Source organism: Mustela nivalis, assembly GCF_964662115.1.
Source record: "Mustela nivalis genome assembly, chromosome: 18".
Classification (NCBI taxonomy): Eukaryota; Metazoa; Chordata; class Mammalia; order Carnivora; family Mustelidae; genus Mustela; species Mustela nivalis.
In genome coordinates, this window is record NC_139037.1 from 54,512,911 (window position 1) to 54,535,102 (window position 22,192).

The 22,192-nt window shown below is 46.2% G+C and overlaps 1 protein-coding gene across 1 annotated transcript; it reads left to right on the forward strand.

Annotated features, from left to right (window-relative positions):
- The first annotated feature begins 372 nt into the window (after positions 1 to 372).
- On the forward strand, positions 373 to 13,033 carry LOC309852855 (uncharacterized protein). The gene is made up of 5 exons (XM_082710210.1): positions 373 to 463; positions 4,078 to 4,178; positions 5,004 to 5,130; positions 7,495 to 7,596; positions 10,024 to 13,033. Exons 2-5 carry the CDS (start codon positions 4,164 to 4,166, stop codon positions 11,916 to 11,918), a joined length of 2,139 nt encoding a protein of 712 aa, XP_082566336.1. The 5' UTR covers positions 373 to 463; positions 4,078 to 4,163; the 3' UTR covers positions 11,919 to 13,033.
- The last annotated feature ends 9,159 nt before the right edge of the window (positions 13,034 to 22,192 follow it).

The following is a 22,192-nucleotide window of genomic DNA, read 5'->3' on the forward strand; positions in this document are numbered from 1 at the left end:
AAGCAGATGCCCAGGGATAGCAAGTAATTAAGTGACAGAGGCTCAATTCATTTACCATCAATTTAGATGGGGCCAACTTCTTTGTGTCCTGTGGACTTCAACTACAGGGGTAACTTTGTTAGATGGGTTAAATGGGCTATGATGTCCCCTCCTGTGAAGGGCAGCGAAAAGACTGGCTAAAATGGGTGTGTTCGCTGTGTCTGTACAGCCAGACATTTCTCAATACCAGGTTCCCTCCTGCCCCACATCGTTCTCCCAGACTCCATTTCCCAACATTCCCCGGCTCTAGAGACCTGAGGCCGGGAGGAGCGTGAGCCCGCTATGACTTCTGGAAAATGTAGTCCAGCTGCGAAGTCGCGTCGGGGCTTGATAGTACCGAGACAACTACCGCGCAGGCGCATTCCACGGCTCGCCAGAGGGAGGGAAGGCCTGGCCACTTTCCGCAACCCGCGGGGGCGCACAGGTGAGCCCCGACCTACCGGCGGGAGCGGGTGGGTGCGGGCCGAGCGGGACAGGCTGGTGGGTGCTCAGGACGGCGGGCCCGAGTCCTGCCTGGGGGCACGCTGTGCGGTGTCCCGCCCCCTCCTATCTCTCGCGAGGCGGCCCCAGAGCGCCGCTGCCAGCCCGAGGATCTCAACGCGCAGGAATTGGGCGCCTGCTGTTTGCCAGGAGTCAGCGAGCACGGAACTGTGCGATCTCCCAGGAGGGAGACTGTGCGTTTCCATACTTCGCTGGTGAAGAAACAGACTAGGCGGCTTCTCGCAGGTCCCAGTGGTCGGCCTGGGGTGTTTGCCCCGAAAGCCCACCGCGTACTCTGCACAGTCACGCCCACGGTCTCTGTCCTTATCCTGAGAATGCCACCCTTTCTCTGGGTCTCTAATCGCTCTGTGTTCTCCCCCCACCCTCCCAAACCCCTTTCAGTCCCTCTTTCTGTGTGTCTGCGCGCCCCTCTTCCGAGTCTGTGTCTGTTTCTAAAAACAGGGCCATTATCTTCCAAGACCACAGGACCATGATCACACAGCAGGACAGTAACATCGATAAAAACTATTAGCTAATCTGCAGACCCTCAGATTTTGCTAACTGTCCCAGTAATGTACTTAATGGCAAAAGCAAAGCCCACACCACACACTGGGTAAGTTGTTAGGGCCCTTTAGTCTCCGTGAACCAGACGCAGTTCCTCAGTCTTTCTTTGATTTTGATGATCTTGGCATTTCTGAAGATTACAGACCAGGTACTTCTAGAATGTCCTTGGTCTGGATTTGTTCGGTGTTTCCTCTCTATTAGATTTAGGTTTGGCGGGAATACCTAAATTCAGGGTGATGCAGTGTCTCATCAGAGCAGGAGCCCGTCATGTTTGCCCATCACAGGTCATGTGCGTCTTGATCACTTGGCTGCGGTGGTGTCCGCCAGGCATTTCTGCTCTAAAGTTACCTTCTTTTTGTGATTATTAAGTAACTTACGAGGACATAGGGGAGAGTCTGTAAGACTTTCCTTCTCATTTCCTCATCAGAATTCCGCCCACTGGTTTCAGCCTTCAGCTGCTGGCGTTCCTCTGTAACTGGAAACAGGTGCGAGGCTGTGTCTTATTTCTGGGCTGTTTTAGTTTCCTGTTGCTGCTGTAACAAGTGACCACAAACTTGGTGGCTTTAAACGGCACGAATGTGTTCTCTTACAGTTCGGGAGGTCAGAAGTCTGCAGTGGGTTTTACCGTGCTGAAATCAAGGTGTCAACAGAGTGGTGCTCCCTTGTGGGCTCTAGGGGACAATCCGTTTCCTTGCCATATTCCCGCAGCTTCTAGAAGCTGCTTGTTTCTTAGATGAGGCCTCTTCCAGCTTCAAAGCCAGAGAGACAGTGTCTTCTCTCTCTGACTCTGCTCTTTACTTCCCTCACTTGGCCTTCTCCTCCCGATCAAATACCCCCCTGCCTCCCTCTTCTAAGGACACTTATGATTGCATTTAGGCCCCACCAGATAATCCAGGATAATCTTCCTATTTAGAGGCACTTAACTTAATCACATCACAGGTTCATCGCACAAGATACAAGAATGGGGCCATTGCTCCACCAACCATCTGGCCTATATCCAGGCCTGTCTCCCCCACCAGGTGGGCAGAGCCTCATCTCTCTCGTTATTATGTCCTCAGATGAGCCTGTCACTCTCACATGAGTCTCAGAGCATATCTGATGAATAAACAGAAGTGACCATAGTCCAAACACCAATTCTTCTTTGGCAGAGTTTTTTGTTTGTTTGTTTTTTGGGAGGTTTTTTGCAGGAACTTTTGAACTTTATTTCAACAGGTGGGACATTTCTTCAAACAACATCTTAAGAGAGATCAGGATCCTTATGCTGGATTTGTAAGGCAAATAGAAGGAGCTCTGTAGGGGCACCTGAGTGGCTCATTTGGACTCTTGATCTCAGCTCAGGTCTTGATCTCAGAGTTCAAGAACTGCATTGGACTCTACACCTTTTTTTTTCCCCCCCTTAAAGAAGGAGCTCTGCAAAAAAGGGTAGATCCATGCCACAGAATACTATTCAGACATAAAAAGAAATGAAAACTTGGGTGCCTGGGTGGCTCAGTGGGTTAAGCCTCTGCCTTCGGCTCAGGTCATGATCTAAGTGTCCTCGATCAAGTCCCGCATCAGACTCTCTGCTTGGCAGGGAGCCTGTTTCCTCCTCTCTCTCTCCCTGCCTCTCTGCCTACTTGTGATCTCTCTCTGTCAAATAAATAAATAAAATCTTAAAAAAAAAAAAAAGGAATGAAAACTTGATACGTAGTGGAACATGAATGAATCTGGAACACAGTATGCTAAATGAAAGAGGCCGAATACAAAAAGCCACATATTATATGATTCCATTCATAGGAAAGGTCCATAATAGGCAAATCCATTAAGACAGAAAGAGGAGGGGCGCCTGGGTGGCTCAGTGGGTTAAAGCCTCTGCCTTCCGCTCAGGTCATGATCTTAGAGTCCTGGGATCGAGCCCCACATTGGGATCTCTGCTCGGTGGGGAGCCTGCTTCCCTCTCTCTCTCTGCCTGCCTCTCCGACTTCTTGTGATCTCTCTCTGTGTCAAATAAATAAATAAAATCTTAAAAAAAAAAAAAAAGAAAGAAAGAAAGATGAGGGGTGCCTGGGTGGCACAGTCAGTTGAGTGATTGGTATCAGCTCAGGTGGTGATCTCAAGGTCATGGGATTGAACTCCGAGTCAGGCTCTGCGCTCAGTGCGGAGTCTGCTTAGGATTCTGTCCCTCTCCCTCTACCCCTAACCCCTCAGTAAAATAAATAAACCAATTTTTTCTAAAAAAAGAAAGAAAGACGAGTAGTTTTCAGGGGCTGGCATTGGAGGGCTGGGACAGAACGGGGAGATTTGGGAGTGACTGGTTAATGTTTCCTTTTAGGGCAATGATGAAAATGTTATGGAACCAGATTGTAATGATGGTTGCACAACATTGTGAACATCCTAAATGCCACTGAACTGTGTCATTTAAAGTGATTAAAGTGGGGACACCTGAGTGGCTCAGTTGGTTAAGCGTCTGCCTTTGGCTCAGGTCCTGATCCTGGGGTCTTGGGATTGAGTCCTGCATCAGGCTCCTTGCTCAGTGGGGTGCCTGCTTCTCCCTCTGCCTGTTGCTCCTTCTGGTTCTGCTCAACAAACAAACAAACAAATAAATAAATATAAATATTTAATAAATATTAACAACAAATAAATAAATAAAATATTTTTTTAAAAAATGAAGTGGTTAAGATGTTATGTTACATGTTATATGCATTTAACCACAAGGAAAAATAAAAGTAAGAATGAAAAGATGGCTTAGCTCCGCAGCCAGACTTCTGGTTATGAGTCCCAGTCTGACACTTGAAATCTCTGACCTTGAGCAAGGGCATTGACCTCTTGTTCTTCTATTTCTTTCTCTCGGGATAATTCTAGTGTCGTCTTTTGGAGCTGTTATGTGGGTGCAGTGAGCCGAGGTGCCTGATTGCTACCGGTTGTTAGTATAGAGGGTCCCCTCTGTTATGAGGCATCTTTGGGAAAACGTTTATCTGTCTGTCTGGGCCAGAACTGACCCTCTCTGTGCTCCAGTCTCCTCCTCCAGCTCTGCAGACTCAGGCCTGGTCTTTTCTCCTGGAGACACATGCCCAGGACCCTGCAAGGGCCACAGGACCCTGATGGCTGAGGACCAGGTGAGTTCGGGCTTCCCCATCCCCAGGATGATTTTGTGGACCCCAGAGGGCCATGACATCTCTGTCTATTGGCTGAAGATTTCTCCCCCTGCCAGGCATGGGGAAGAGACTATGGTGGGAGGGGTTCTGGGCCTGGGAAGTGCTGGGAGGAGGAGAGAAGGAAGGGCAGGATGCCCTGAGCTGGGACTTTATGACCCGTTCTAAAAACCACTCTAATGCTCAGCTGACTTTGAGTTGCCAAAAGAGGTGGGCAGTGGATGGTTTTGCTTCGCTCTAGAGCCTTATCCTTGGAGTCAGGGATGGGGATTAGGATCCCAGTGCAGGTCTGGGATGGGGTGCCACTTAGTTATCACTCTTGCACACATGTCTTGATTTTTAAAAAAGTGTTTCTTAAGGATGTCATATACAGGTGTGCAGGTTGTGCACTGCACAAGGGTGCCTCATCTCAGTGGCGGGATTCACATCATATACCTCATACACTGGTACATAATGGCAGTTTTCATGCAGATGGCAGTAAACAATGATTTACTAAAATAATTGGCATATTATAAAGACTTTCCAACAGATGGCAGTAAAGAGTCACGCAAAAGGAAGCTTTCTCCACCTGCCAAGGAAGCTCTGGGCTAGTAGCTGCCCCAGATTTTCTACATTTCTGTGGACCATTTTAATTCAGTTTTCTCAAACCTGCTGAGTCTGTATGTTCCAGCCTGAAATGTTAAGAGCTGGTTCAACCACTAGCGATGGTAGGCTCTTGACCCATGACTTCTCTGGGCCCAGAGTTCTAGAAGGATGTGCCCCTCCACCATGTAAAATTGGCCCTTGCAGGAATCATTGACCTTTAAGGATGTGGCTGTGGACTTCACCCTGGAGGAGTGGGGCCAGCTGGGGCCTGGCCAGAGGGAGCTGTACCGGGATGTGATGCTGGAGAACTACCGGAACCTTCTTTCCCTGGGTGAGGCCCTGCCCCTGCCTTCCCAGGAAGAGGCGTGATGGCCCTGCTTCTGCTCTCATCTCTTTTGTGCCCACCCACTGCTCAACAATGGGCAATTGCTGAGGTCATGGGGTGCCCTCTCTGCTCTTCTCACTGGTCCCTCCCGCCTGGCCTCTGTCTGTCCCTCTGTCTCTCTGCCGCTTCTCCTAGAGTCTCTGTGTCCCCCAGGGCCCCAAGTCCTCTGCGTGTCCTGCAAAATCCTCAACCTGTGCCCCCACCTTCTCTTCTTGCTTCCCTTTCCATGTGTGGTGACCTCAGGCTCTTCCCTGCAATGCCTGTTCTAGAATCTCAGACTCCAGATGCATCCTTGGATGTCCTCCAGTCATCTGGCTCCATCTTTCGAAGGCACAGAAATGCTGTTCCCCAAATATGTCTCTCTAGTCCTGTGTTGTCCACCCACCCACCTACTGCACCCCGTCAACACCCTTCACATTTGTCACCCTCACCCTGAGCTCCGCATCTCCATGCTGTCCTGTTCCTCCTCCCCTGGGCCCCCTGCCCCCAGACCAGACACCCTCAGCCCCATCCTCGCTCCTCCCTACCGCCTCCTCAACAGCCCCTCATATCCTCTCTGCCTCCCAACAATCTCTACCCATCCCCTCCTCTCTGTCCCTGCAGCCCCGCCCTGACCCACTCTGGCCTCTTCAGCTGTCTGTCTGGCCACCTCCATCTCTCCTCAACTTCTTTTTCTGATTCTTCTATCTGGCCTTTTCCCTGTAAGCTCTGGTGCTTTGACGCTCCTTCCTCAGCCGTCCTCACTCACATACTTTCACTGGACAAACTCACCAAAAACCAAAAACTCACCATAAACTTCTGCATCAGGGACTGCAGGAAAGCCTCCAGGTAAGCCCCCAGGTTTGGGGGTTTGAGGAGGGAGGCCCCCCAGGCCTCAGTTGCACTCACACTGCAACGAAAGGACACCAAGCGCAGTCAGCTAAGAGATAAGCCATGTGGGGCAATGTCTAAGGGAGACCAGGCCAGAGTCCCCTCCCCAAGTAATCACACAGGACATCCAACAGGATGTGACAGTACGTGTGAAGTGTTGCCCACCAGGGGACGCTCGTTAGAGACCTTCCATCCCCACCCCTCCCCAGTCAGCGCCCAGGGTTTTCACTGAGGTCCAGTCACGTCAGCGGCCAAACTCTAGACTCCCCAAAGGAAAGCAGGGGTTCAGCAGAAACCATGCTGTGGGCCCAGCAGCTTGGGCACGGGGAACCCTCCTGTCAGTCAGGGAACACTGAGAACCCTCCTGAATCCCAGCTGTTCAGACGCCAGCCGCAGGCTGCCTTGTGAGCAGGCCTTTCCAAGGAGAGCCTGCTGTGTGACCCCTTTTCTGCACAAGTTAGGTATAAAGAGTGAGGTTGCTTTTGCCTGTCCCCTGCAGAAATATATTTCTTCACAGTTCAGAGGCCAGAAGTGCAAAATCCAGCTGTGATCAGGGCCCTGCTCCCACTGGAGGGTCCAGGCCAGAGTCCTTCCTGGATGCAGCTTCTGGAGGCTCCTGGCAGCCCTTGCTGTTCCTTGCCCTGTACCCCCTCACCCCAATCTTGGCCTCCATCTTCACATGACCTTTTCTCCACATGTGTCTGTGTGTCTCTCCTCTTCAAACAAGGAGTCTTTGGACTCAGGGCCCAGCCTGCTCCCAGAGGACCTCATCACTAATTACAGCTGCAAAGCCCCTGTTTCTGAGTAGGGTCACATTCTGCAGTTTCTGTGGACGAAATTTTGGGAGAGCCCTGTTCAGCCCACTCTGGGAAAAGGGGAATCAGTGTGGTTTCAAAGACAGCAGGCATAAAAAAAAGGAGATAGAAAGAGATGAGATTAATTTTAGGGGTGTATTTTCTTGTACCTAGTCCATCCAAAAAATGGTCATTTTGGCACCTGTTGAGATGATAATCAATGTGCCAATTATTGATGATTTTTTTCTATTTTTCTTCTCGATAAGTCAGTCTTTGAATTTCAGTGTGTACCTCACACTCAGCTTGAACAGCACAGAACCAAAGATTGATTGATTGATTGATTAACTGATTTTAGAGAGAGTGAGAGACTTTGAGTGGGGGGAGGGACAGAAAGAGAAGGAGAGAGAAAGGGAGTCTCAAACAGACTTCCCGTTGAGCATGGAGCCAGGACCCTGAGATCACGATCTGAGCTGAAACCCAGAGTCAGACACTTAACCAACTAAGCTGCCCACATTCCTGGAACATTAGAGTTTCTCATCATTAGGCACCCAATGTATACAGCTCCCCTGCAGACCCAGGGCCTGGGGCTGAGCTCTAAGGCCTCCTGATGACTTCCAGCCATGGCCAAATCTGGTATCTTTTCCAGGGGCCGGGCCTCCTGGGTCCAAACCTGATGTGATCTCCCGTCTGGAGCGAGGGGAGGAGCCCAGAATGGAGAAGAGGGAAGCCCAGCTAGCTGCCTGTCCAGGTGGGTAAGTTCATCCAGCAGATGTGAGCTATCTGCCTACCCTGTCTGTCTGGATCAGTGACAAAAACGAGGCAGCGTCTCACACAGCCATAGTCATGGGCAGTGGGTTCAAATCCCAGCCCCAGAACTTCCTGGCTCTGTGACCTTCAGGCAGGTCATTTTGCCCCTTGATTTCCTCGCCTGCAAAATGGGGTCAGTAATAGTACCCTGGGTTGGAAAAGATGAATGAATGAACACATAAAAATATAGCCCAGCACCCGGCACGTCGTAACCCCCCTGGTCAGAATAGGCTACGGTGATTCTTTATCGGGAATCATCTGTGTAGGGACCCAAAAGTGGGACCCCACTGGACATGCTGGGGGACAGGAGTCCAGATGTATGCCCCCCACTGGCCCATGAACTCCATGAGGGGAGGGGGGTGTTGTGGGGTGAGACTTGCCCCCTCATTCCCCTTCACCACAGCCCATTGGTCCCCAGTGCTGCCCTCCTGCCCCCTAACTTTTCCCAGACTGCTGTGCTGTCTCTCACAACCCTGGCTCAGGCTTCAGATTCCCTTGGTCAGACCCTCAGCCCAACCTCCTCCCTCACCTCCCAGCCCCCCGTTCATCTCACACAGCCTGAGAGGGGTTTTTCCACACCTTGAGCTAATCCCACTCATCCCCTACTCACAGCGCCCCCCATGGCTCCTAGTACCCCTGACAGCAAACCCTAGCACTGTGGTTAGCACGTATCAGGTATGCAATTAATAAGGGTCCCAAGAACAGATCTACTAGCATCAAAAAATCCATCCCCTCCAACATATCCCACATGGATATGCTTCCCGCTTATCATCTCTTCTCTATACTTCCCTTTCTCCAAATTGCAATATTGTGCTGCAAAAGCCTTACACACATTTAATATTTATTGACCTTTTTTTAAAAAAGATTTTATTTGTTTGAGAGAGAGCCAGAACAAGCAGGGAAAGGGGCAGAGGAACAAGAAGACTCCCTGCTGAGTGGGGAGCCTGACACGGGGCTCAATCCCAGGACCCTGAGATCGTGACCTGTGCCAAAGGCAGACACTTAACTGACTGAGCCAGCCAGGTGCCCCTATTTATTAATATCTCTTGATCAAATTAAAGTTATGTGTGTTCATCACAGAAACTTTGAAAATCTAAATAAGAATAAGGCAGGAAATGAAACTCTCCCCATAATGCTGCTTATCTCTCAAAAAAATTTACTTTTCTCATTTTACCCCAAAGCTTTACTATATATATATTTTTTTAAGATTTTACTTACTTGACAGAGAGAGATCACAAGTAGGTAGAGAGGCAGGCAGAGAGCGAGAGGGAAGCAGGCTCCCCGCTGAGCAGAGAGCCCGATGCAGGACTCGATCCCAGGACCCTGAGATCATGACCTGAGCCGAAGGCAGCGGCCCAACCCACTGAGCCACCCAGGCGCCCCAGCTTTACTATATTTTTTAAAATATTTTATTTATTTATTTGACAGAGAGAGACACAGCGAGAGAGAACACAAGCAGGGGGAGTGGTAGAGGGAGAAGCGAGATTCCCGCCAAGCAGGGAGCCCAATGCAGGGCGCAATCCCAGGACCCTGGGATCAGGACCTGAGCCGAAGGCAGACACTTAACCAACTGAACTCCCTTTTTTTTAATTACAAAAGTAAATAATAACAACATGAAAAACCTTGAGGACATGATGCTAACTAAATTAAATAAGCCAGACACAAAATGACAAATATTGTATGATTCCACTTACATGAGGTGCCTAGAGTAGGCAAATTCATTGAACCAGAGTTGAGTGGTGGTGCCCAGGGGCTGGGGAAGGAGCAGCAGGCGTTAGTTTTTAATGAGTACAATGTTTCAGTCTGGGAAGATGAAAAGGTTCTGGAGGTGGATGGTGGTGGTGATTGCACCCTAGCGTGAGTGCTCACATGCAACCCAACAGCATGCCTAAAAATGACCTAAATGTCACATTTTATGATGTATGTATTTTACCACAATAAAAAAGTGAATAATAATAAAGTCAAAATGTTCCAACTTGGTGGGGGGGGTGGGGGTGCCTAGGTGGCTCAGTTGGTTAGGTGTCTGTCTTTTGCTCATGTCATGATCCCAGGATCGAGCCCTGCATCAAGCTCCCTGCTCAGCGGGGCAGTCTGCTTCTCCCTTTACCTCTGCTGCTCCCCATGCTCATGCCCTTACTCACTTACTCTCTCAAATAAATAGGTAAAAAAAAAATTTTTTTTTAACATATTTTTATTTTTAGGGTATTTGGAAGCCATCCTTCCATGTCACAACACAAATCTCCCTTGCCTTTTGAAAGAGCTACCTAAACTTTGAAACTTGCCTTTTAAAGTTTTCCAGTGTCAGTTCAACTTAATCAGTGTCCTTGGTCCTGACGCAGATGATAGTCACATTTTCCATGTCTTTCAGCCTTGGATACCAGCTCTGCAACACCTCAGGAGACACTTCTGAGAGAGAGCATTTCTGAAGAGGCCACTTCCCCTGTGGGAAAGAGGGAGGGGGTTTTAAGGGCAGTGCTTGGAGATGCCAGGCTGGGGGGATCCTGGGCCTGGAGCTGTCAGTTGGAGGACCAGGAAAAGCAAGAGAGGCGTTTGAGGTGTTTGTTTGCTCCTTGCAAGGAAACCATCTGTGGGGAGAGAGGCATGGGGTGTCTCAAGCTGGGGCAGAGCTTCAGACAGACCTCAGCCTTCATCAAGAAGCAAAGAGGGCTGGTGGGAGAGAGAACTTGGAAGAGGAATGGACCAAGAAAGATCCTGAAATGCCAAAGAACCTTCATAGAAAAGAAGCCATTTAACTGCATAGAATGTGGGAAAACCTTCATTTACCATTCAGACTATATTCTGCACCAGAGGATTCACACGGGAGAGAAACCCTACAAGTGCAATGATTGTGGGAAGGCATTTAGCAACAGTTCATATTTCATTCAGCACCACATCATACACACAGGAGAGAAGCCCTACGTGTGCGGTGAGTGCGGCAAGACCTTTACTCAGAGCTCATCGCTTACTGAGCATCAAAGGATCCACACTGGAGAGAAGCCATACAAATGCAAGGAATGTGGGAAGGCTTTCACCCAGAGCTCCTCCCTCATTAAACACCAGCGGTGCCATACTGGGGAAAAACCCTATAAATGCAACCAGTGTGGGAAGTTCTACTCACAGGTGTCCCACCTCACCCGCCACCAGAAAATCCACACAGGGGAGAAGCCCTACAAATGTGCCGAGTGTGGCAAAGCCTTCTGTCACACTTCCTCCTTGACTCAGCACCAGACCATCCACACTGGAGAGAAACCCTACAAATGTAATGAGTGTGGGAAAACCTTCAGCCACAGCTCGTCCCTGTCCCAGCACCAGCGAGTTCACACGGGAGAGAAACCCTATGAGTGCTCTGAGTGTGGAAAGGCCTTCAGCCACAGTTCATCCCTGACTCAGCATCAGAGAATTCACACTGGTGAGAAACCCTATGAGTGTAACGAGTGTGGGAAGGCTTATACACAGATTTCCCACCTCATGAGGCACCAGAGCGTTCACATGGGAGAAAAACCCTACATATGTAATGAATGTGGAAAGGCTTTCAGTCACACCTCGTCCTTCACACAACACCAGACAATTCACACTGGTGAGAAGCCCTACAAATGTAACGAATGTGGAAAAACCTTCAGCCAGAATTCTTCGCTCACCCGCCACCAGAGGATTCACACTGGGGAGAAGCCTTATGAGTGTAAAGTTTGCGGAAAGGCCTATACCCAGATTTCCCACCTCATCCAACACCAGAGGATTCACACTGGAGAGAAGCCTTATGAGTGCAGTGACTGTGGGAAAGCCTTCAGCCGGAGCACCCACCTTATCGAGCATCAGAAAATCCACACGGGTGAGAAACCCTACAAGTGCAGAGAATGTGGGAAAACATTCAGTCACAACTCCTCCCTCACCCAACATCAGAGAATTCACACTGGCGAGAAACCCTATGCCTGTAAGGAATGCGGGAAAGCCTTCAACCAGAGCATCCACCTTATTCAGCATCAAAGGACCCATACCGGAGAGAAGCCCTATAAATGTAACAACTGTGGAAAAACCTACACCCAGATTTCACACCTTATTCAACACCAGAAGGTTCACGTGGGTGGAAAACGCTATGTGTGTACGGAATGTGGGGAGGATTTCAGCTGGAGTTCACATCTGACTAAACACCGGAGGCTTCACGCTATGCACAGCACCTACGTCTGCAATGATTTTGAGAAACCCTTTGCATGGAGCACACAGCTTGCTGATATTCCAAGAACTCTTGCTGACCAGAAAGCCTAAGAAATTAGCCCGTGGGCGATTCTGATGCTGGGTTCAGTGCAGCCTTCATCAGCACCAGTAACTTCCTCCCAGAGAGGAACCCTAACACCATATACTGTGAGAGAGAGTTGCTTCTCTGTTTCTTACAAGGAGCTGGTGCCATTGATCACCTGCTGGGACACCTTCTGATCATTTTAGGAGCTCCCTCCTAAAATCTCAGCTTCCCCCCTATTTTTCAATCTAATGGCGTCCCCAGAGGGTGGTGTAAATGAAACGAGACATCATCTGATATCTTTAACAAGGTCTCTGTGAACTTTTTTTATTAAAGATTTTATTTGTTTGACAGAGAGTGATCACAAGTAGGCAGAGAAGCAGGGAGAGAGAGGGGGTGGGGAAAGCAGGCTCCCTGCAGAGCAGAGAGCCCGATGCAGAGCTCGATCCCAGGACCCTGAGATCATGACCTGAGCCGAAGGTAGAGGCTTAACCCAACTGAGCCACCCAGGTGCCTCTCTGTGAACTTTTTAAATTTATCGACCAAAATAAATAAAGAAATATGAGACTGACGGGCTACCTACTGCGCTAACGAGGCACCTAAAATAAATAAATAAATAAATTTATCAATCAGTCATTAAATTAGAGCTTGAAAATTCAAGAAAAAAAAATCACAACTGGAAAGATTAACCCTTTAGAGTACAAGTTTATGTAGCTGAACATCAACACTAGATTTTAGTATCCTACAAAACTTCAAGCTACAAATTTCATGACCATGCCTGCAGTTGGCTTAAACACAGTATGTTCCACTATTTACAGTCATTTTTAAAGGCTTATTTTTTGCATCTTTCTCATGTCCAGGATTTATGCTCTATAAAGGAGTTGCCATCTTAAACATCATTTTCTGTTTTTTTCATGCCCAAAAGTAAGTTTTTCTTTCATCATATTTTATCATAAAAACATACTATTAAAAAAGGGGGCAGGTCGTGCCTGGGTAGCTCAGTCCGTTAAGTGTCTGACTCTTGACTCCAGCTCATGTCTTGATCTCAGGGTTGTGAGATTGAGCCCCGAGTCAGGCTCTGCACTGATTGTGGAGCCTACTTAAGATTCTCTCCCTCTGTCTGTCTGTCTGTCTCTCTCTCTCTCTCTCTAAAAAACCACCCAAAACAACAAACAAAAAAACCATAGTGTTTATATTTTATTATAAAAATAATGCACATACTTTTATAACGGGAAACATTTTTAAGTAAAATAACATTTGCTTTGTAAAGGATAATTTGGAAAGTATCAAGAAGTATGGAATAAAATACAAATTCTCTGTAACCACACAGCCCATGGAGAGCCCATCATTTTGTGTGTATTTCTTCCTGGTTTTGTTTTACTCTGTCTTCCATATCCATATATTTTTTTAAAGATTTTATTTATTTATTTATTTGACAGAGATCACAAGTAGGCAGAGAGTCAGGCAGTTGCGGGGGAGAACAGGTTCCCTGCTGAGCAGAGAGCCCAGTTCAGGAATTGATCCCAGGATCCTGAGATCACTATCTGAGCCAAAGGCAGAGGCTTAACCCACTGAGCCACCCAGGTGCCCCATATCCATATTTTAAATCATGAAACAAAAGCAATATACTCACCCTCAACTTGGCCACCCTCAGAAGTCCTATGGTCTTGATTTTTTTTTATTCCCTTTCAAGTATCATCTTAAAATAACTGTTCTTTTATTTCATTGTGATCAGAGTGTAGAAACAATTTTGGCTTCTCAGATTTGCCCTGTTATACACTGAGAATTGTCTTTTGTAATCCCATACACTTCATACTCCTCATCATTCGGGCTAATAATATTTCACTGGTGGGTGTAAAATTTTCAAGTCCATTCTCCCACATGGGTTTTGTTTTAAGCCCCTCATTGACACAGGTGCTTCACCAGTTTTCCCAATTATGAATGTTGGAATGAGTATTTCCACACCTGCTTCCTCTGTTCTTCTCAGGAGATTATTTCTCTAAGTCATATTCCCAGGATGGAAATAGGAGAAGCACGATTCTAATGATTTTCCTGAATACTGGAACATTTTGTCAAGTTGCTTTCCAAATTGGCCAGACCCAGTCTGCCTGGGACAAGCTGGGCATGAGGACTGCCATCCACATTTTACCAGCACTGAACATCCATAATTTTTTCCTCTGTCAAATATATGAGATGACAAACATTTTTTTAGTAACTTACTATGTGCCAAGTTCTGTCCCAAGCCCTTGGTATGTAAGAATTCTCTTTCTTTGAACAATTCCACCTGTTCAGGACTGTATTGTCCCATTTTACAGGTGAGGACACCAAAGCACAGGGAAACGAAGTGGCCAAAACCTCACGGCTATGAGCTTGTGGAATATAGAGATTCAAGCCCAGGTAGTCAGGCTCAGAAGCTATGCTCTGAACATCTATGGGGATTGAACACATTTCACATATAACATTTCCTTCTTAAAATAATGTTTGTTATTATAAAAATCAATACATGCTTCTTACAGAAAATTTAGAAGATCCAAGAAATCCAGAAAATTTCACCCAAAGTCTAGTGTCATGCAGAGATATCTGTTAACATTTGGGTCACTTCTGCTATTTTAAAAATAATATATAATATTATTTATAATATTATATATATACATATCTGTTAACATTTGGGTCACTTCTGCTATTTTAAAAATAATATATAATATTATTTATATAGGTGCTTTAATAAATTTGGGGTATACTGAATATGCAATTTGTCATACTTCTAGTTTACTTTATTATCACGAGCCCCTAACATGGACGGGACTGGAAGAGATTATTATGCTGAGTGAAATAAGCCAAGCAGAGAGAGTCAATTATCATATGGTTTCACTTATTTGTGGAGCATAACAAATAGCATGGAGGACATGGGGAGTTAGAGAGGAGAAGGGAGTTGGGGGAAATTGGAAGGGGAGGTGAACCATGAGAGACTATGGACTCTGAAAAACAATCTGAGGGTTTTGAAGGGGTGGGGGTTGGGAGGTTGGGGTACTAGGTGGTGGGTATTATAAAGGGCACGAATTGCATGGAGCACTGGGTGTGGTGAAAAATAATGAATACTGTTATGCTGAAAATAAAAAATAAATTAAAAAAAAAAAAAAGTATCACGAGCCCCTATCATTAAATATACCCATATCATTAAATCCTCTTTAACAACCAGGTGATTGGGGGATAGTTTGCATACTAATTCAGCCAGTAACTTCATCAGTCCCCTGTTGGACACCTTGGTTGTTTCCAGTTTTTGACTTTTATAAATATCTCTTGAGCTGAAGTCTGTGGTTGAGCACCTGACCAATTTCCAAGTGAAATCCTGGCAGGGAAGTCATGGGATCAAAGGAAGAATGTTTCAATGATCCCATACATGTGGGCCAATGGTTTCCCAGAACTTTTGTATCTGTTGGCAGTCTGACCATCAGAGGACAGGACTATGTCTCACCAACATCACCCATGGTAACTATTACCATGTTTAAAGTCTTCCCAGTTATTTCTTTTAGTATATGACTCCTTTCATGGTTGAATAAATGCTCGTTTATGGTGAATAATTCAGAAAACAAAAATGAAAGCAATGACTCCCTGTAAATCTTTATTCCAAAGATTCTAGATTTTTTTCTGTAAATATGAACTTCCTTTTTTGTTTTTCCTTTTTTGTTTTCCTTTTTTGTTTTTATAAAACTGGTTGTGTGTATACACACGTGTATATATCAATGTAAATACAGTAGACAATTTGTATGGTATATGCACACATATGATTTAAGATTTTTATTTTTTTAAGTAATCTCTACACCCAACATAGGGCGTGAACCCACAACCCCCAGATCAAGAGTCACATGCTCCACCCACAGCCAGCCAGGCGACCCCACACATACAATTTTAGAAGTGACTTTTTTCACTTAGTATAATGTGGATATTTTCCCATGATAATGCAAACATGTTTATATATAAACATATATAAATATATAGAAACATATATGTGTATCCTCATAATAATATTTCATACTAGGGTTTCTTGAGTTTATTTAACAATCCCTATTTTCTTAAAAGATTTTATTTATTTGTCAGAGAGAGAGAGAGAGAGAACACACAAGCAGGCAGAGTGGCAGGCAGAGGCGGAGAGAGAAGCCGGCTCCCTGCCTAGCAAGGAGCCCCAGGACCCTGGGATCATGATCTGAGCTGAAGGCAGTGGCTTAACTGACTGAGCCACCCAGGCGTCCCTAACCAATCCCTATTAACGGACATTGAGATTGTTTTCTTTTCTATCATTGGACATTTACTATTTGACGCTTGTGCAAGTTATCTCCATAAGATAAATTCCTAGAAATAAACTTGTGGGACCAAAAATGTCCACGTTTAAATTTTGATAATTACTGATAAATAATCCTCCAAAAAAAGGATGAACCAATTTACATGACTCTTGACTATATGAATATATGAATGCCTATTTCTCTGTTGCCCAACTTCCTTCAAAAATTACTCAGGAGGCGCCTGGGTGGCTCAGTGGGTTAAGCCGCTGCCTTCGGCTCAGGTCATGATCTCAGGGTCCTGGGATCGAGTCCCACATCGGGCTCTCTGCTCAGCAGGGAGCCTGCTTCCTTCTCTCTCTCTGCCTGCCTCTCAGTGTACTTGTAATTTCTCTCTGTCAAATAAATAAATAAAATCTTAAAAAAAAAAAATTACTCAGTACTGGGGTGCCTGGGTGGCTCAGTTGGTTAAAGCCTCTGCCTTCAGCTCAGGTCATGATCCCAGGGTCCTGGGATCGAGCCCCGCATCGGGCTCTCTGCTCAGCAGGGAGCCTGCTTCCCCCTCTCTCTCTGCCTGCCTCTCTGCCTACTTGTGAGCTCTGTCTGTCAAATAAATAAATAAAATCTTTTTAAAAAATTACTCAGTATTATTCTTCTAAAAATATTTCTAAGGGCACCTGGGTGGCCCAGTCGATTAAGTGTCTGCCTTCGGTTCAGGTCACGATCTCAGGGTACTGGGATTGAGCCTTGCATTGTGTTCCTTGCTCAGTGGGGAGTCTGCTTTTCTTTGTCTCTCCATGCTCCCTCTCCCTCTGTGCACTCCCTCTGCTCTCTCTCAAATAAATACATCTTTTAAAAAGTTTTTAAAAATATTTGTAATCCAATAAGTAAAGATGTCCTAGCAATAGTGAGATTAATGATCTTTTATATGTTTGTTAAGGTTTCATCTTCTTGGGATTGCTTATTTATGTATTTTGCCCACTTTTAATTGGGCTGCCTTTGTGTATTGATTTATAGGAGCAAGTCTTTATGTATTACATAGATTAACCCTTTGGTATATACATCACTAATATTTTCTCCAGGTTTATTGAAATTTTGTTTATGATGTATTTTGCTACATAGAATTTTTAAAATTTTAGTATTCAAATCTATTTGTATTTTCTTTTATCATCCTTGGACCTATTGTCATGCTAAGAAAGGCGTTCCTCATTGCCAAGATTATCTTGTATTGTATTCTAATACTTTTATGACTTTTTAACAATTAAATTTTTATTCTGTCTGTATTTTTAAAAATGTCTTATGGTATGAACTTTCAATCTCTAGAGGCCACCTGCATTCTTTGGCTTGCAGCCCCTTCCTCCATGTTCAAAGTCAGCAGGGTAGCGTCTTTAAATGCCTTCTCCTAATATATTCCATCACATATGTACCTTTCTGAGCACATTTGATCCACTTCCTTCTCAAAGACTCACCCTCACCCTTTTATTCACATAATAATTTAGAATGCTCTTGAATTTTTTTAGTCTAAAAAGAAGCTAATTTTGAATCTTGCCTTTGTCATTGTCTTACTATCTGATCCAGTTTCCTGATTTTTCTTATTTATTTATTTATTTATTTGATAGACAGGAATCACAAGTAGGCAGAGAGGCAGGTGGAGAGAGAATGGGGGAAGCAGGCTCCCTGCTGAGCAGAGAGCCTGATACAGGACTTGATCCCAGGACCCTGACTGAGATCATGACCTGAGCTGAAGGCAGAAGCTTAACCCTCTGAGACACCCAGGCACCCCGTTTCCTTATTTTTCAAAGGAGAATAATATGACTTTGTTATGAAGGATGTTTTAGGTTTCAAGTCATAGAAAACTCAGAGAATAGTTCAAACAAGAGAGATGGTTTACTTACTAAGTGACCAAAAAGACTAGGCATTCAACCTGTTTATCCTGGTACTTAAGAATGACTTCAATGGCAAGTAAAAGAAAACCCCAACTCAGATCCTCACAAACTCCAGAAAGAAGAAATCTACAGGTAGGGAAACCTCTAACTGCTAAACGCTAATATCTCTTTACAATTCACCTGAGATTTATTTGGCTTTTATTGCACGTGTATGTTCCCAAACATTTATATTTCCTGATCACAGAGGTGTCCTTTCATTGGTCTCAGCCGCTTGCCTGTTTACTTCACAGCACAAATCATAATTTCCCTTTATATGTCTCCTATGTACTGCCCGTTCCCTGACCCCTGAAGGCAGGGTCCATGTGTGGTCTTCTACCACTAGCGCCTGGAGCACTGCGTAGAACAGACTAGGTTCTCAAAAAATAGTCAATTGTCTGATCGACTTCAAGACTGAAGTCATTCCCCTCCCTGCCTGCACGGTACGAGAATGGTAGTTTCACCACACCATCCTTAAGACTATGTCATACAGCTTCAAATTTTGACCAGAGAGATAAAGATGGCGGGTTTTTTTTCTCCTTTTCTTCTCTTCCTGGTGACCTCCTATTCATCCCTCAGAACCTTATTCAAAGTTCCCATACTCTGGGAAACCTTCCTTACATCAACTCTTTCCTACCCTTCTTCGTGTTCGAACATATGTTTTCCATTAAGTCTTATGAGCAGAGCACGCTGTTTTGTTGAGCATCCTTGCTACTAAACGGGCCTGTAATGAGGGGCCTTCTACCGCCAGCGCTTAGGCTGTTGCCATGGAGACAGACCCGTCGATGCCAGCTGACAGTTGCACTGGCGACAGACTGCTGGCGATGCTTCTCCACTCCGCCTATAGAAGCAGAAGAACTCGGACATCTGTGTATCCCTGGCGAAGGCCGAGGGCGGCTCCGGGTTTTCTTCCTCCTTGACCGACGGTGGATGGTAGCCCAGAGGATGCTACAGGGATCTGGGAAGCGTAGTCCGTCGGGGAGTCGGTGCAGACGCAGACGCATGCACAGCTCTGGGGCTGCGCACGCAGTGTCCCCGCAGTGGTGGGGACGCCCAGTGCGGAGCGAGCTCCGCGTGGGTGGCCGACTCGAGGTCTAAGACACCTCGGGGCCCCAAGTGTTAACGACACTCGTCGCATCCTCCCCTCTTTGCCCAGAAAAGTGGTTCCGAGGGATCTCGAGGACTTAGGCACTTAACCGGGATGGAGACGCGTGAGAAGCCGAGTCCTTCCAGTGGAGCCGCAAAGTTGTGGCTGGCACGCGGCCTTAGGCGGGGCGGGGCGGGGTTGTGGGCGGGACTAGCGCGAGGATTAGCTGGGGTAAGCACGGGGGCGTGCCTGTGCCCCGGAAAAAGAGGGGAGACCTCAGCCAAAGAAGCAGGCTGGGCAGAAAATGCTGGCGTTTGTTCTGAGAATCCTTATGCGCGGGCTCCTTCTTGAGTCCAGTGGAGAAACAGGGTCAGAGGGCGTGGGGGTTCGACCAGGGTTGTTAACTGATCCTCTCCAGCTCTTGGTTTAGGAATTCACTGGCTGAGTTGAACGGTGTGAACTAGCTCTATTTCAGTTTCTAACTCACTTTCTAAGGAAGGTGATTAGTAAATGCTTAGTAATAAAATCTACCACTATTACTGTTTTGCAAGTAATTCATTTCTCAGTCACTTATTAATCGCCAGGTGATGTGCTATGGTCAAGGTTAAGAGTAGGGTTCCAAATTTATAAATGCTAATCTTACAGAATAAGTCACTAAAATTTACAATAATAAAATCAGTTGAGTGCCTATTATGAGCCAAGGGTAGTTTTAGTTTTAGTGCTTAGTTTTAATGCTAATTATTACTAAAAATGATTAATTACACCGAAACAGCTAATATGTATGCATCCTGGGAGCCAACCACAGCTCTAAATATTTCACCAGTATTTACCCCTCACAGCCTCCTGGTGGAGTCCCAACATTGTTCTTGCCGTGTTGTATATGAGGAAACGCAGACTTGCAGGGGTGATGGCACCTGCCCAGGGTCACCAGATGTTTAGGAGACATGGGAGTCTTCCCCTTTCACATAGCAGTTAGGAGTCCAGGTGTGGAAGTTCAAAATCCTGGTTCAAATTCTGGCTCTAGAATTTCCATACTGACCAACAGGGTCAGGTTTCCTTAACCTCATTGTCCCTAGGTTTCCTCATTTTTTAAGATGGGAGTGATACCAATATCTGTCTCATAGTGCAGCTCTGGGGGCTACTTTGATTTATGGAAAGCCCCTGGCACATGGTGAGTCCTCAGTGAATGTTAGATATCATCACTGCTTTGATTTGTTGTTGATTTGGGTATATGGTGTGAGGTAGGGCTATTTTATATGTGGTTATCCAGTTGTCCCTGGAGTGTTTGTTGAAGATTGTTCTTTTCCCTTGAATTGTGGCACCCTTGTCAAAAATCCACTAGGTTTAAATTCCTTCTTTGTTATACTTGACTGTCCCTGAAGAAGTAGTGGTGGCTCAATTAAGGATCCTATCTTGATTTCAGCTCAGGTCATGATCTCAAGGCCATGATATCAAGCCCTGCATCCATCCAGCTCAGCGCTGAATGTGGAATTTGCTTGAAATTCTCTCTCCTCTCCCCTACCCCTGCCACTCACACTCTTCTCTAAAAAAGAAAGAAAATACAAATAAAGCAGGTAAGATCATGGAATTTCAAGGCTGGGTGTGGATGGTTTTGCTGTTTCCTGGCAGACCTTGGACAAGTCAGCCAACCTCTTTGAGGTCTCATTTCTGTTTCAAAACAGGCTGAGCAAAATTTACCTTAGAGGGATGTTGTGAAACTACGTGGAAACTACACGTTTAAGGAGCACTTACAACCTGTGTGCTTGGTGATATCCTCATGTTACCCTGTGTGCTTTCATACCCATTATAGTGCTCACTTCAACAGCACATATATTATACCCATTATTTAGATGCAGAAAACTGAGGCATGGAGAGGTGATGCTACCTGAAGTTGCACAGGCAGGAAATAGAGAGCAGATTGGCTGACTCCCAGTCCCATGATAAACTCCTGTACCTACCCCTTCAGACCCAAGGTGGCTCATGGCCAGGGACTCACCGACACCAGGCAGAGCCTGGAAGCTGCCAACAGCCTTGAGAACACTGGAGCCCAGCAGAGTCCCACATGCATGGAATGGAGGAAGGGGGTCTGGCACCAAGTATTCCTGGGACTGCAAGCCAGGCCGGTCTTCCTTCTTTCCTTCCCTCAGCTCTGTGGGCTCAGGGCTCTACCCTTCCATAAAAGGGGACCTCTGAGGAGGAAGGGGCAGCTTGGTGGGCTGTGTGGATGTCCAGAGCTCAGGTGTGTCTTGCCTGAAAGGCTCTCAAATGTTGGGTTTACCCAGCCCAGTCAGAGGAGCAGTGAGCAGGGTACATCCCACACCCAGGGCTCAAGAAGACAGAGCAGTCAGTGACCAGTGGTTGTTGGGCCCTGGTGTGTACCAGGGTTCTAGGCACAGGAGACAGAGAGGAGAATGAGACAGAAGCCCCAGCCACTGTGGGGCACACAGCATAGGAAGACAGTTAGTGCCAATAAAAGGCCACTTGAACCACTTGCCTCAAATGGACCCCAACAAAGGGTTTGCTTGAGTCAGAACTCTTACATCCTGGCTCACACTTTCAGAGTCCAGCCCAAGTCCAGTGTCTTCTGAATATAACGCCCAGCTTCAGTGAAGTGTAAAGACTGCACATCAACACTATGGGGGAGGGCTGTAGGATCACCCACTCCACAGATGCAGAAACTTAGGCCCAGAGGAGCCAAGTGACTCACTAGTGGTCCCACAGCTAGTAGGTAGAAAAGGAGACTAAAACTGAAACCCAGAAATAAGTCCATTTCGTCCTAGAGTTCACAACATGTAAATGTTATTTTATTTTTGTTTCATTTCATTTCATTTCATTTTTTATTTTGAGAGAGAGGGAGAACATGAGCAGGGGGAGGGGCTGAGGGAAGAAAGGGAGAAAGAGAATTCCAAATAGGTTCCACACCCAGCACAGGGCCAGATGCTGGGCTTGATCCCACAACCCTGAGATCCTAACCTAACCTGAAATCAAGAGTCAAATGCTTACCCAACTGAGCCACC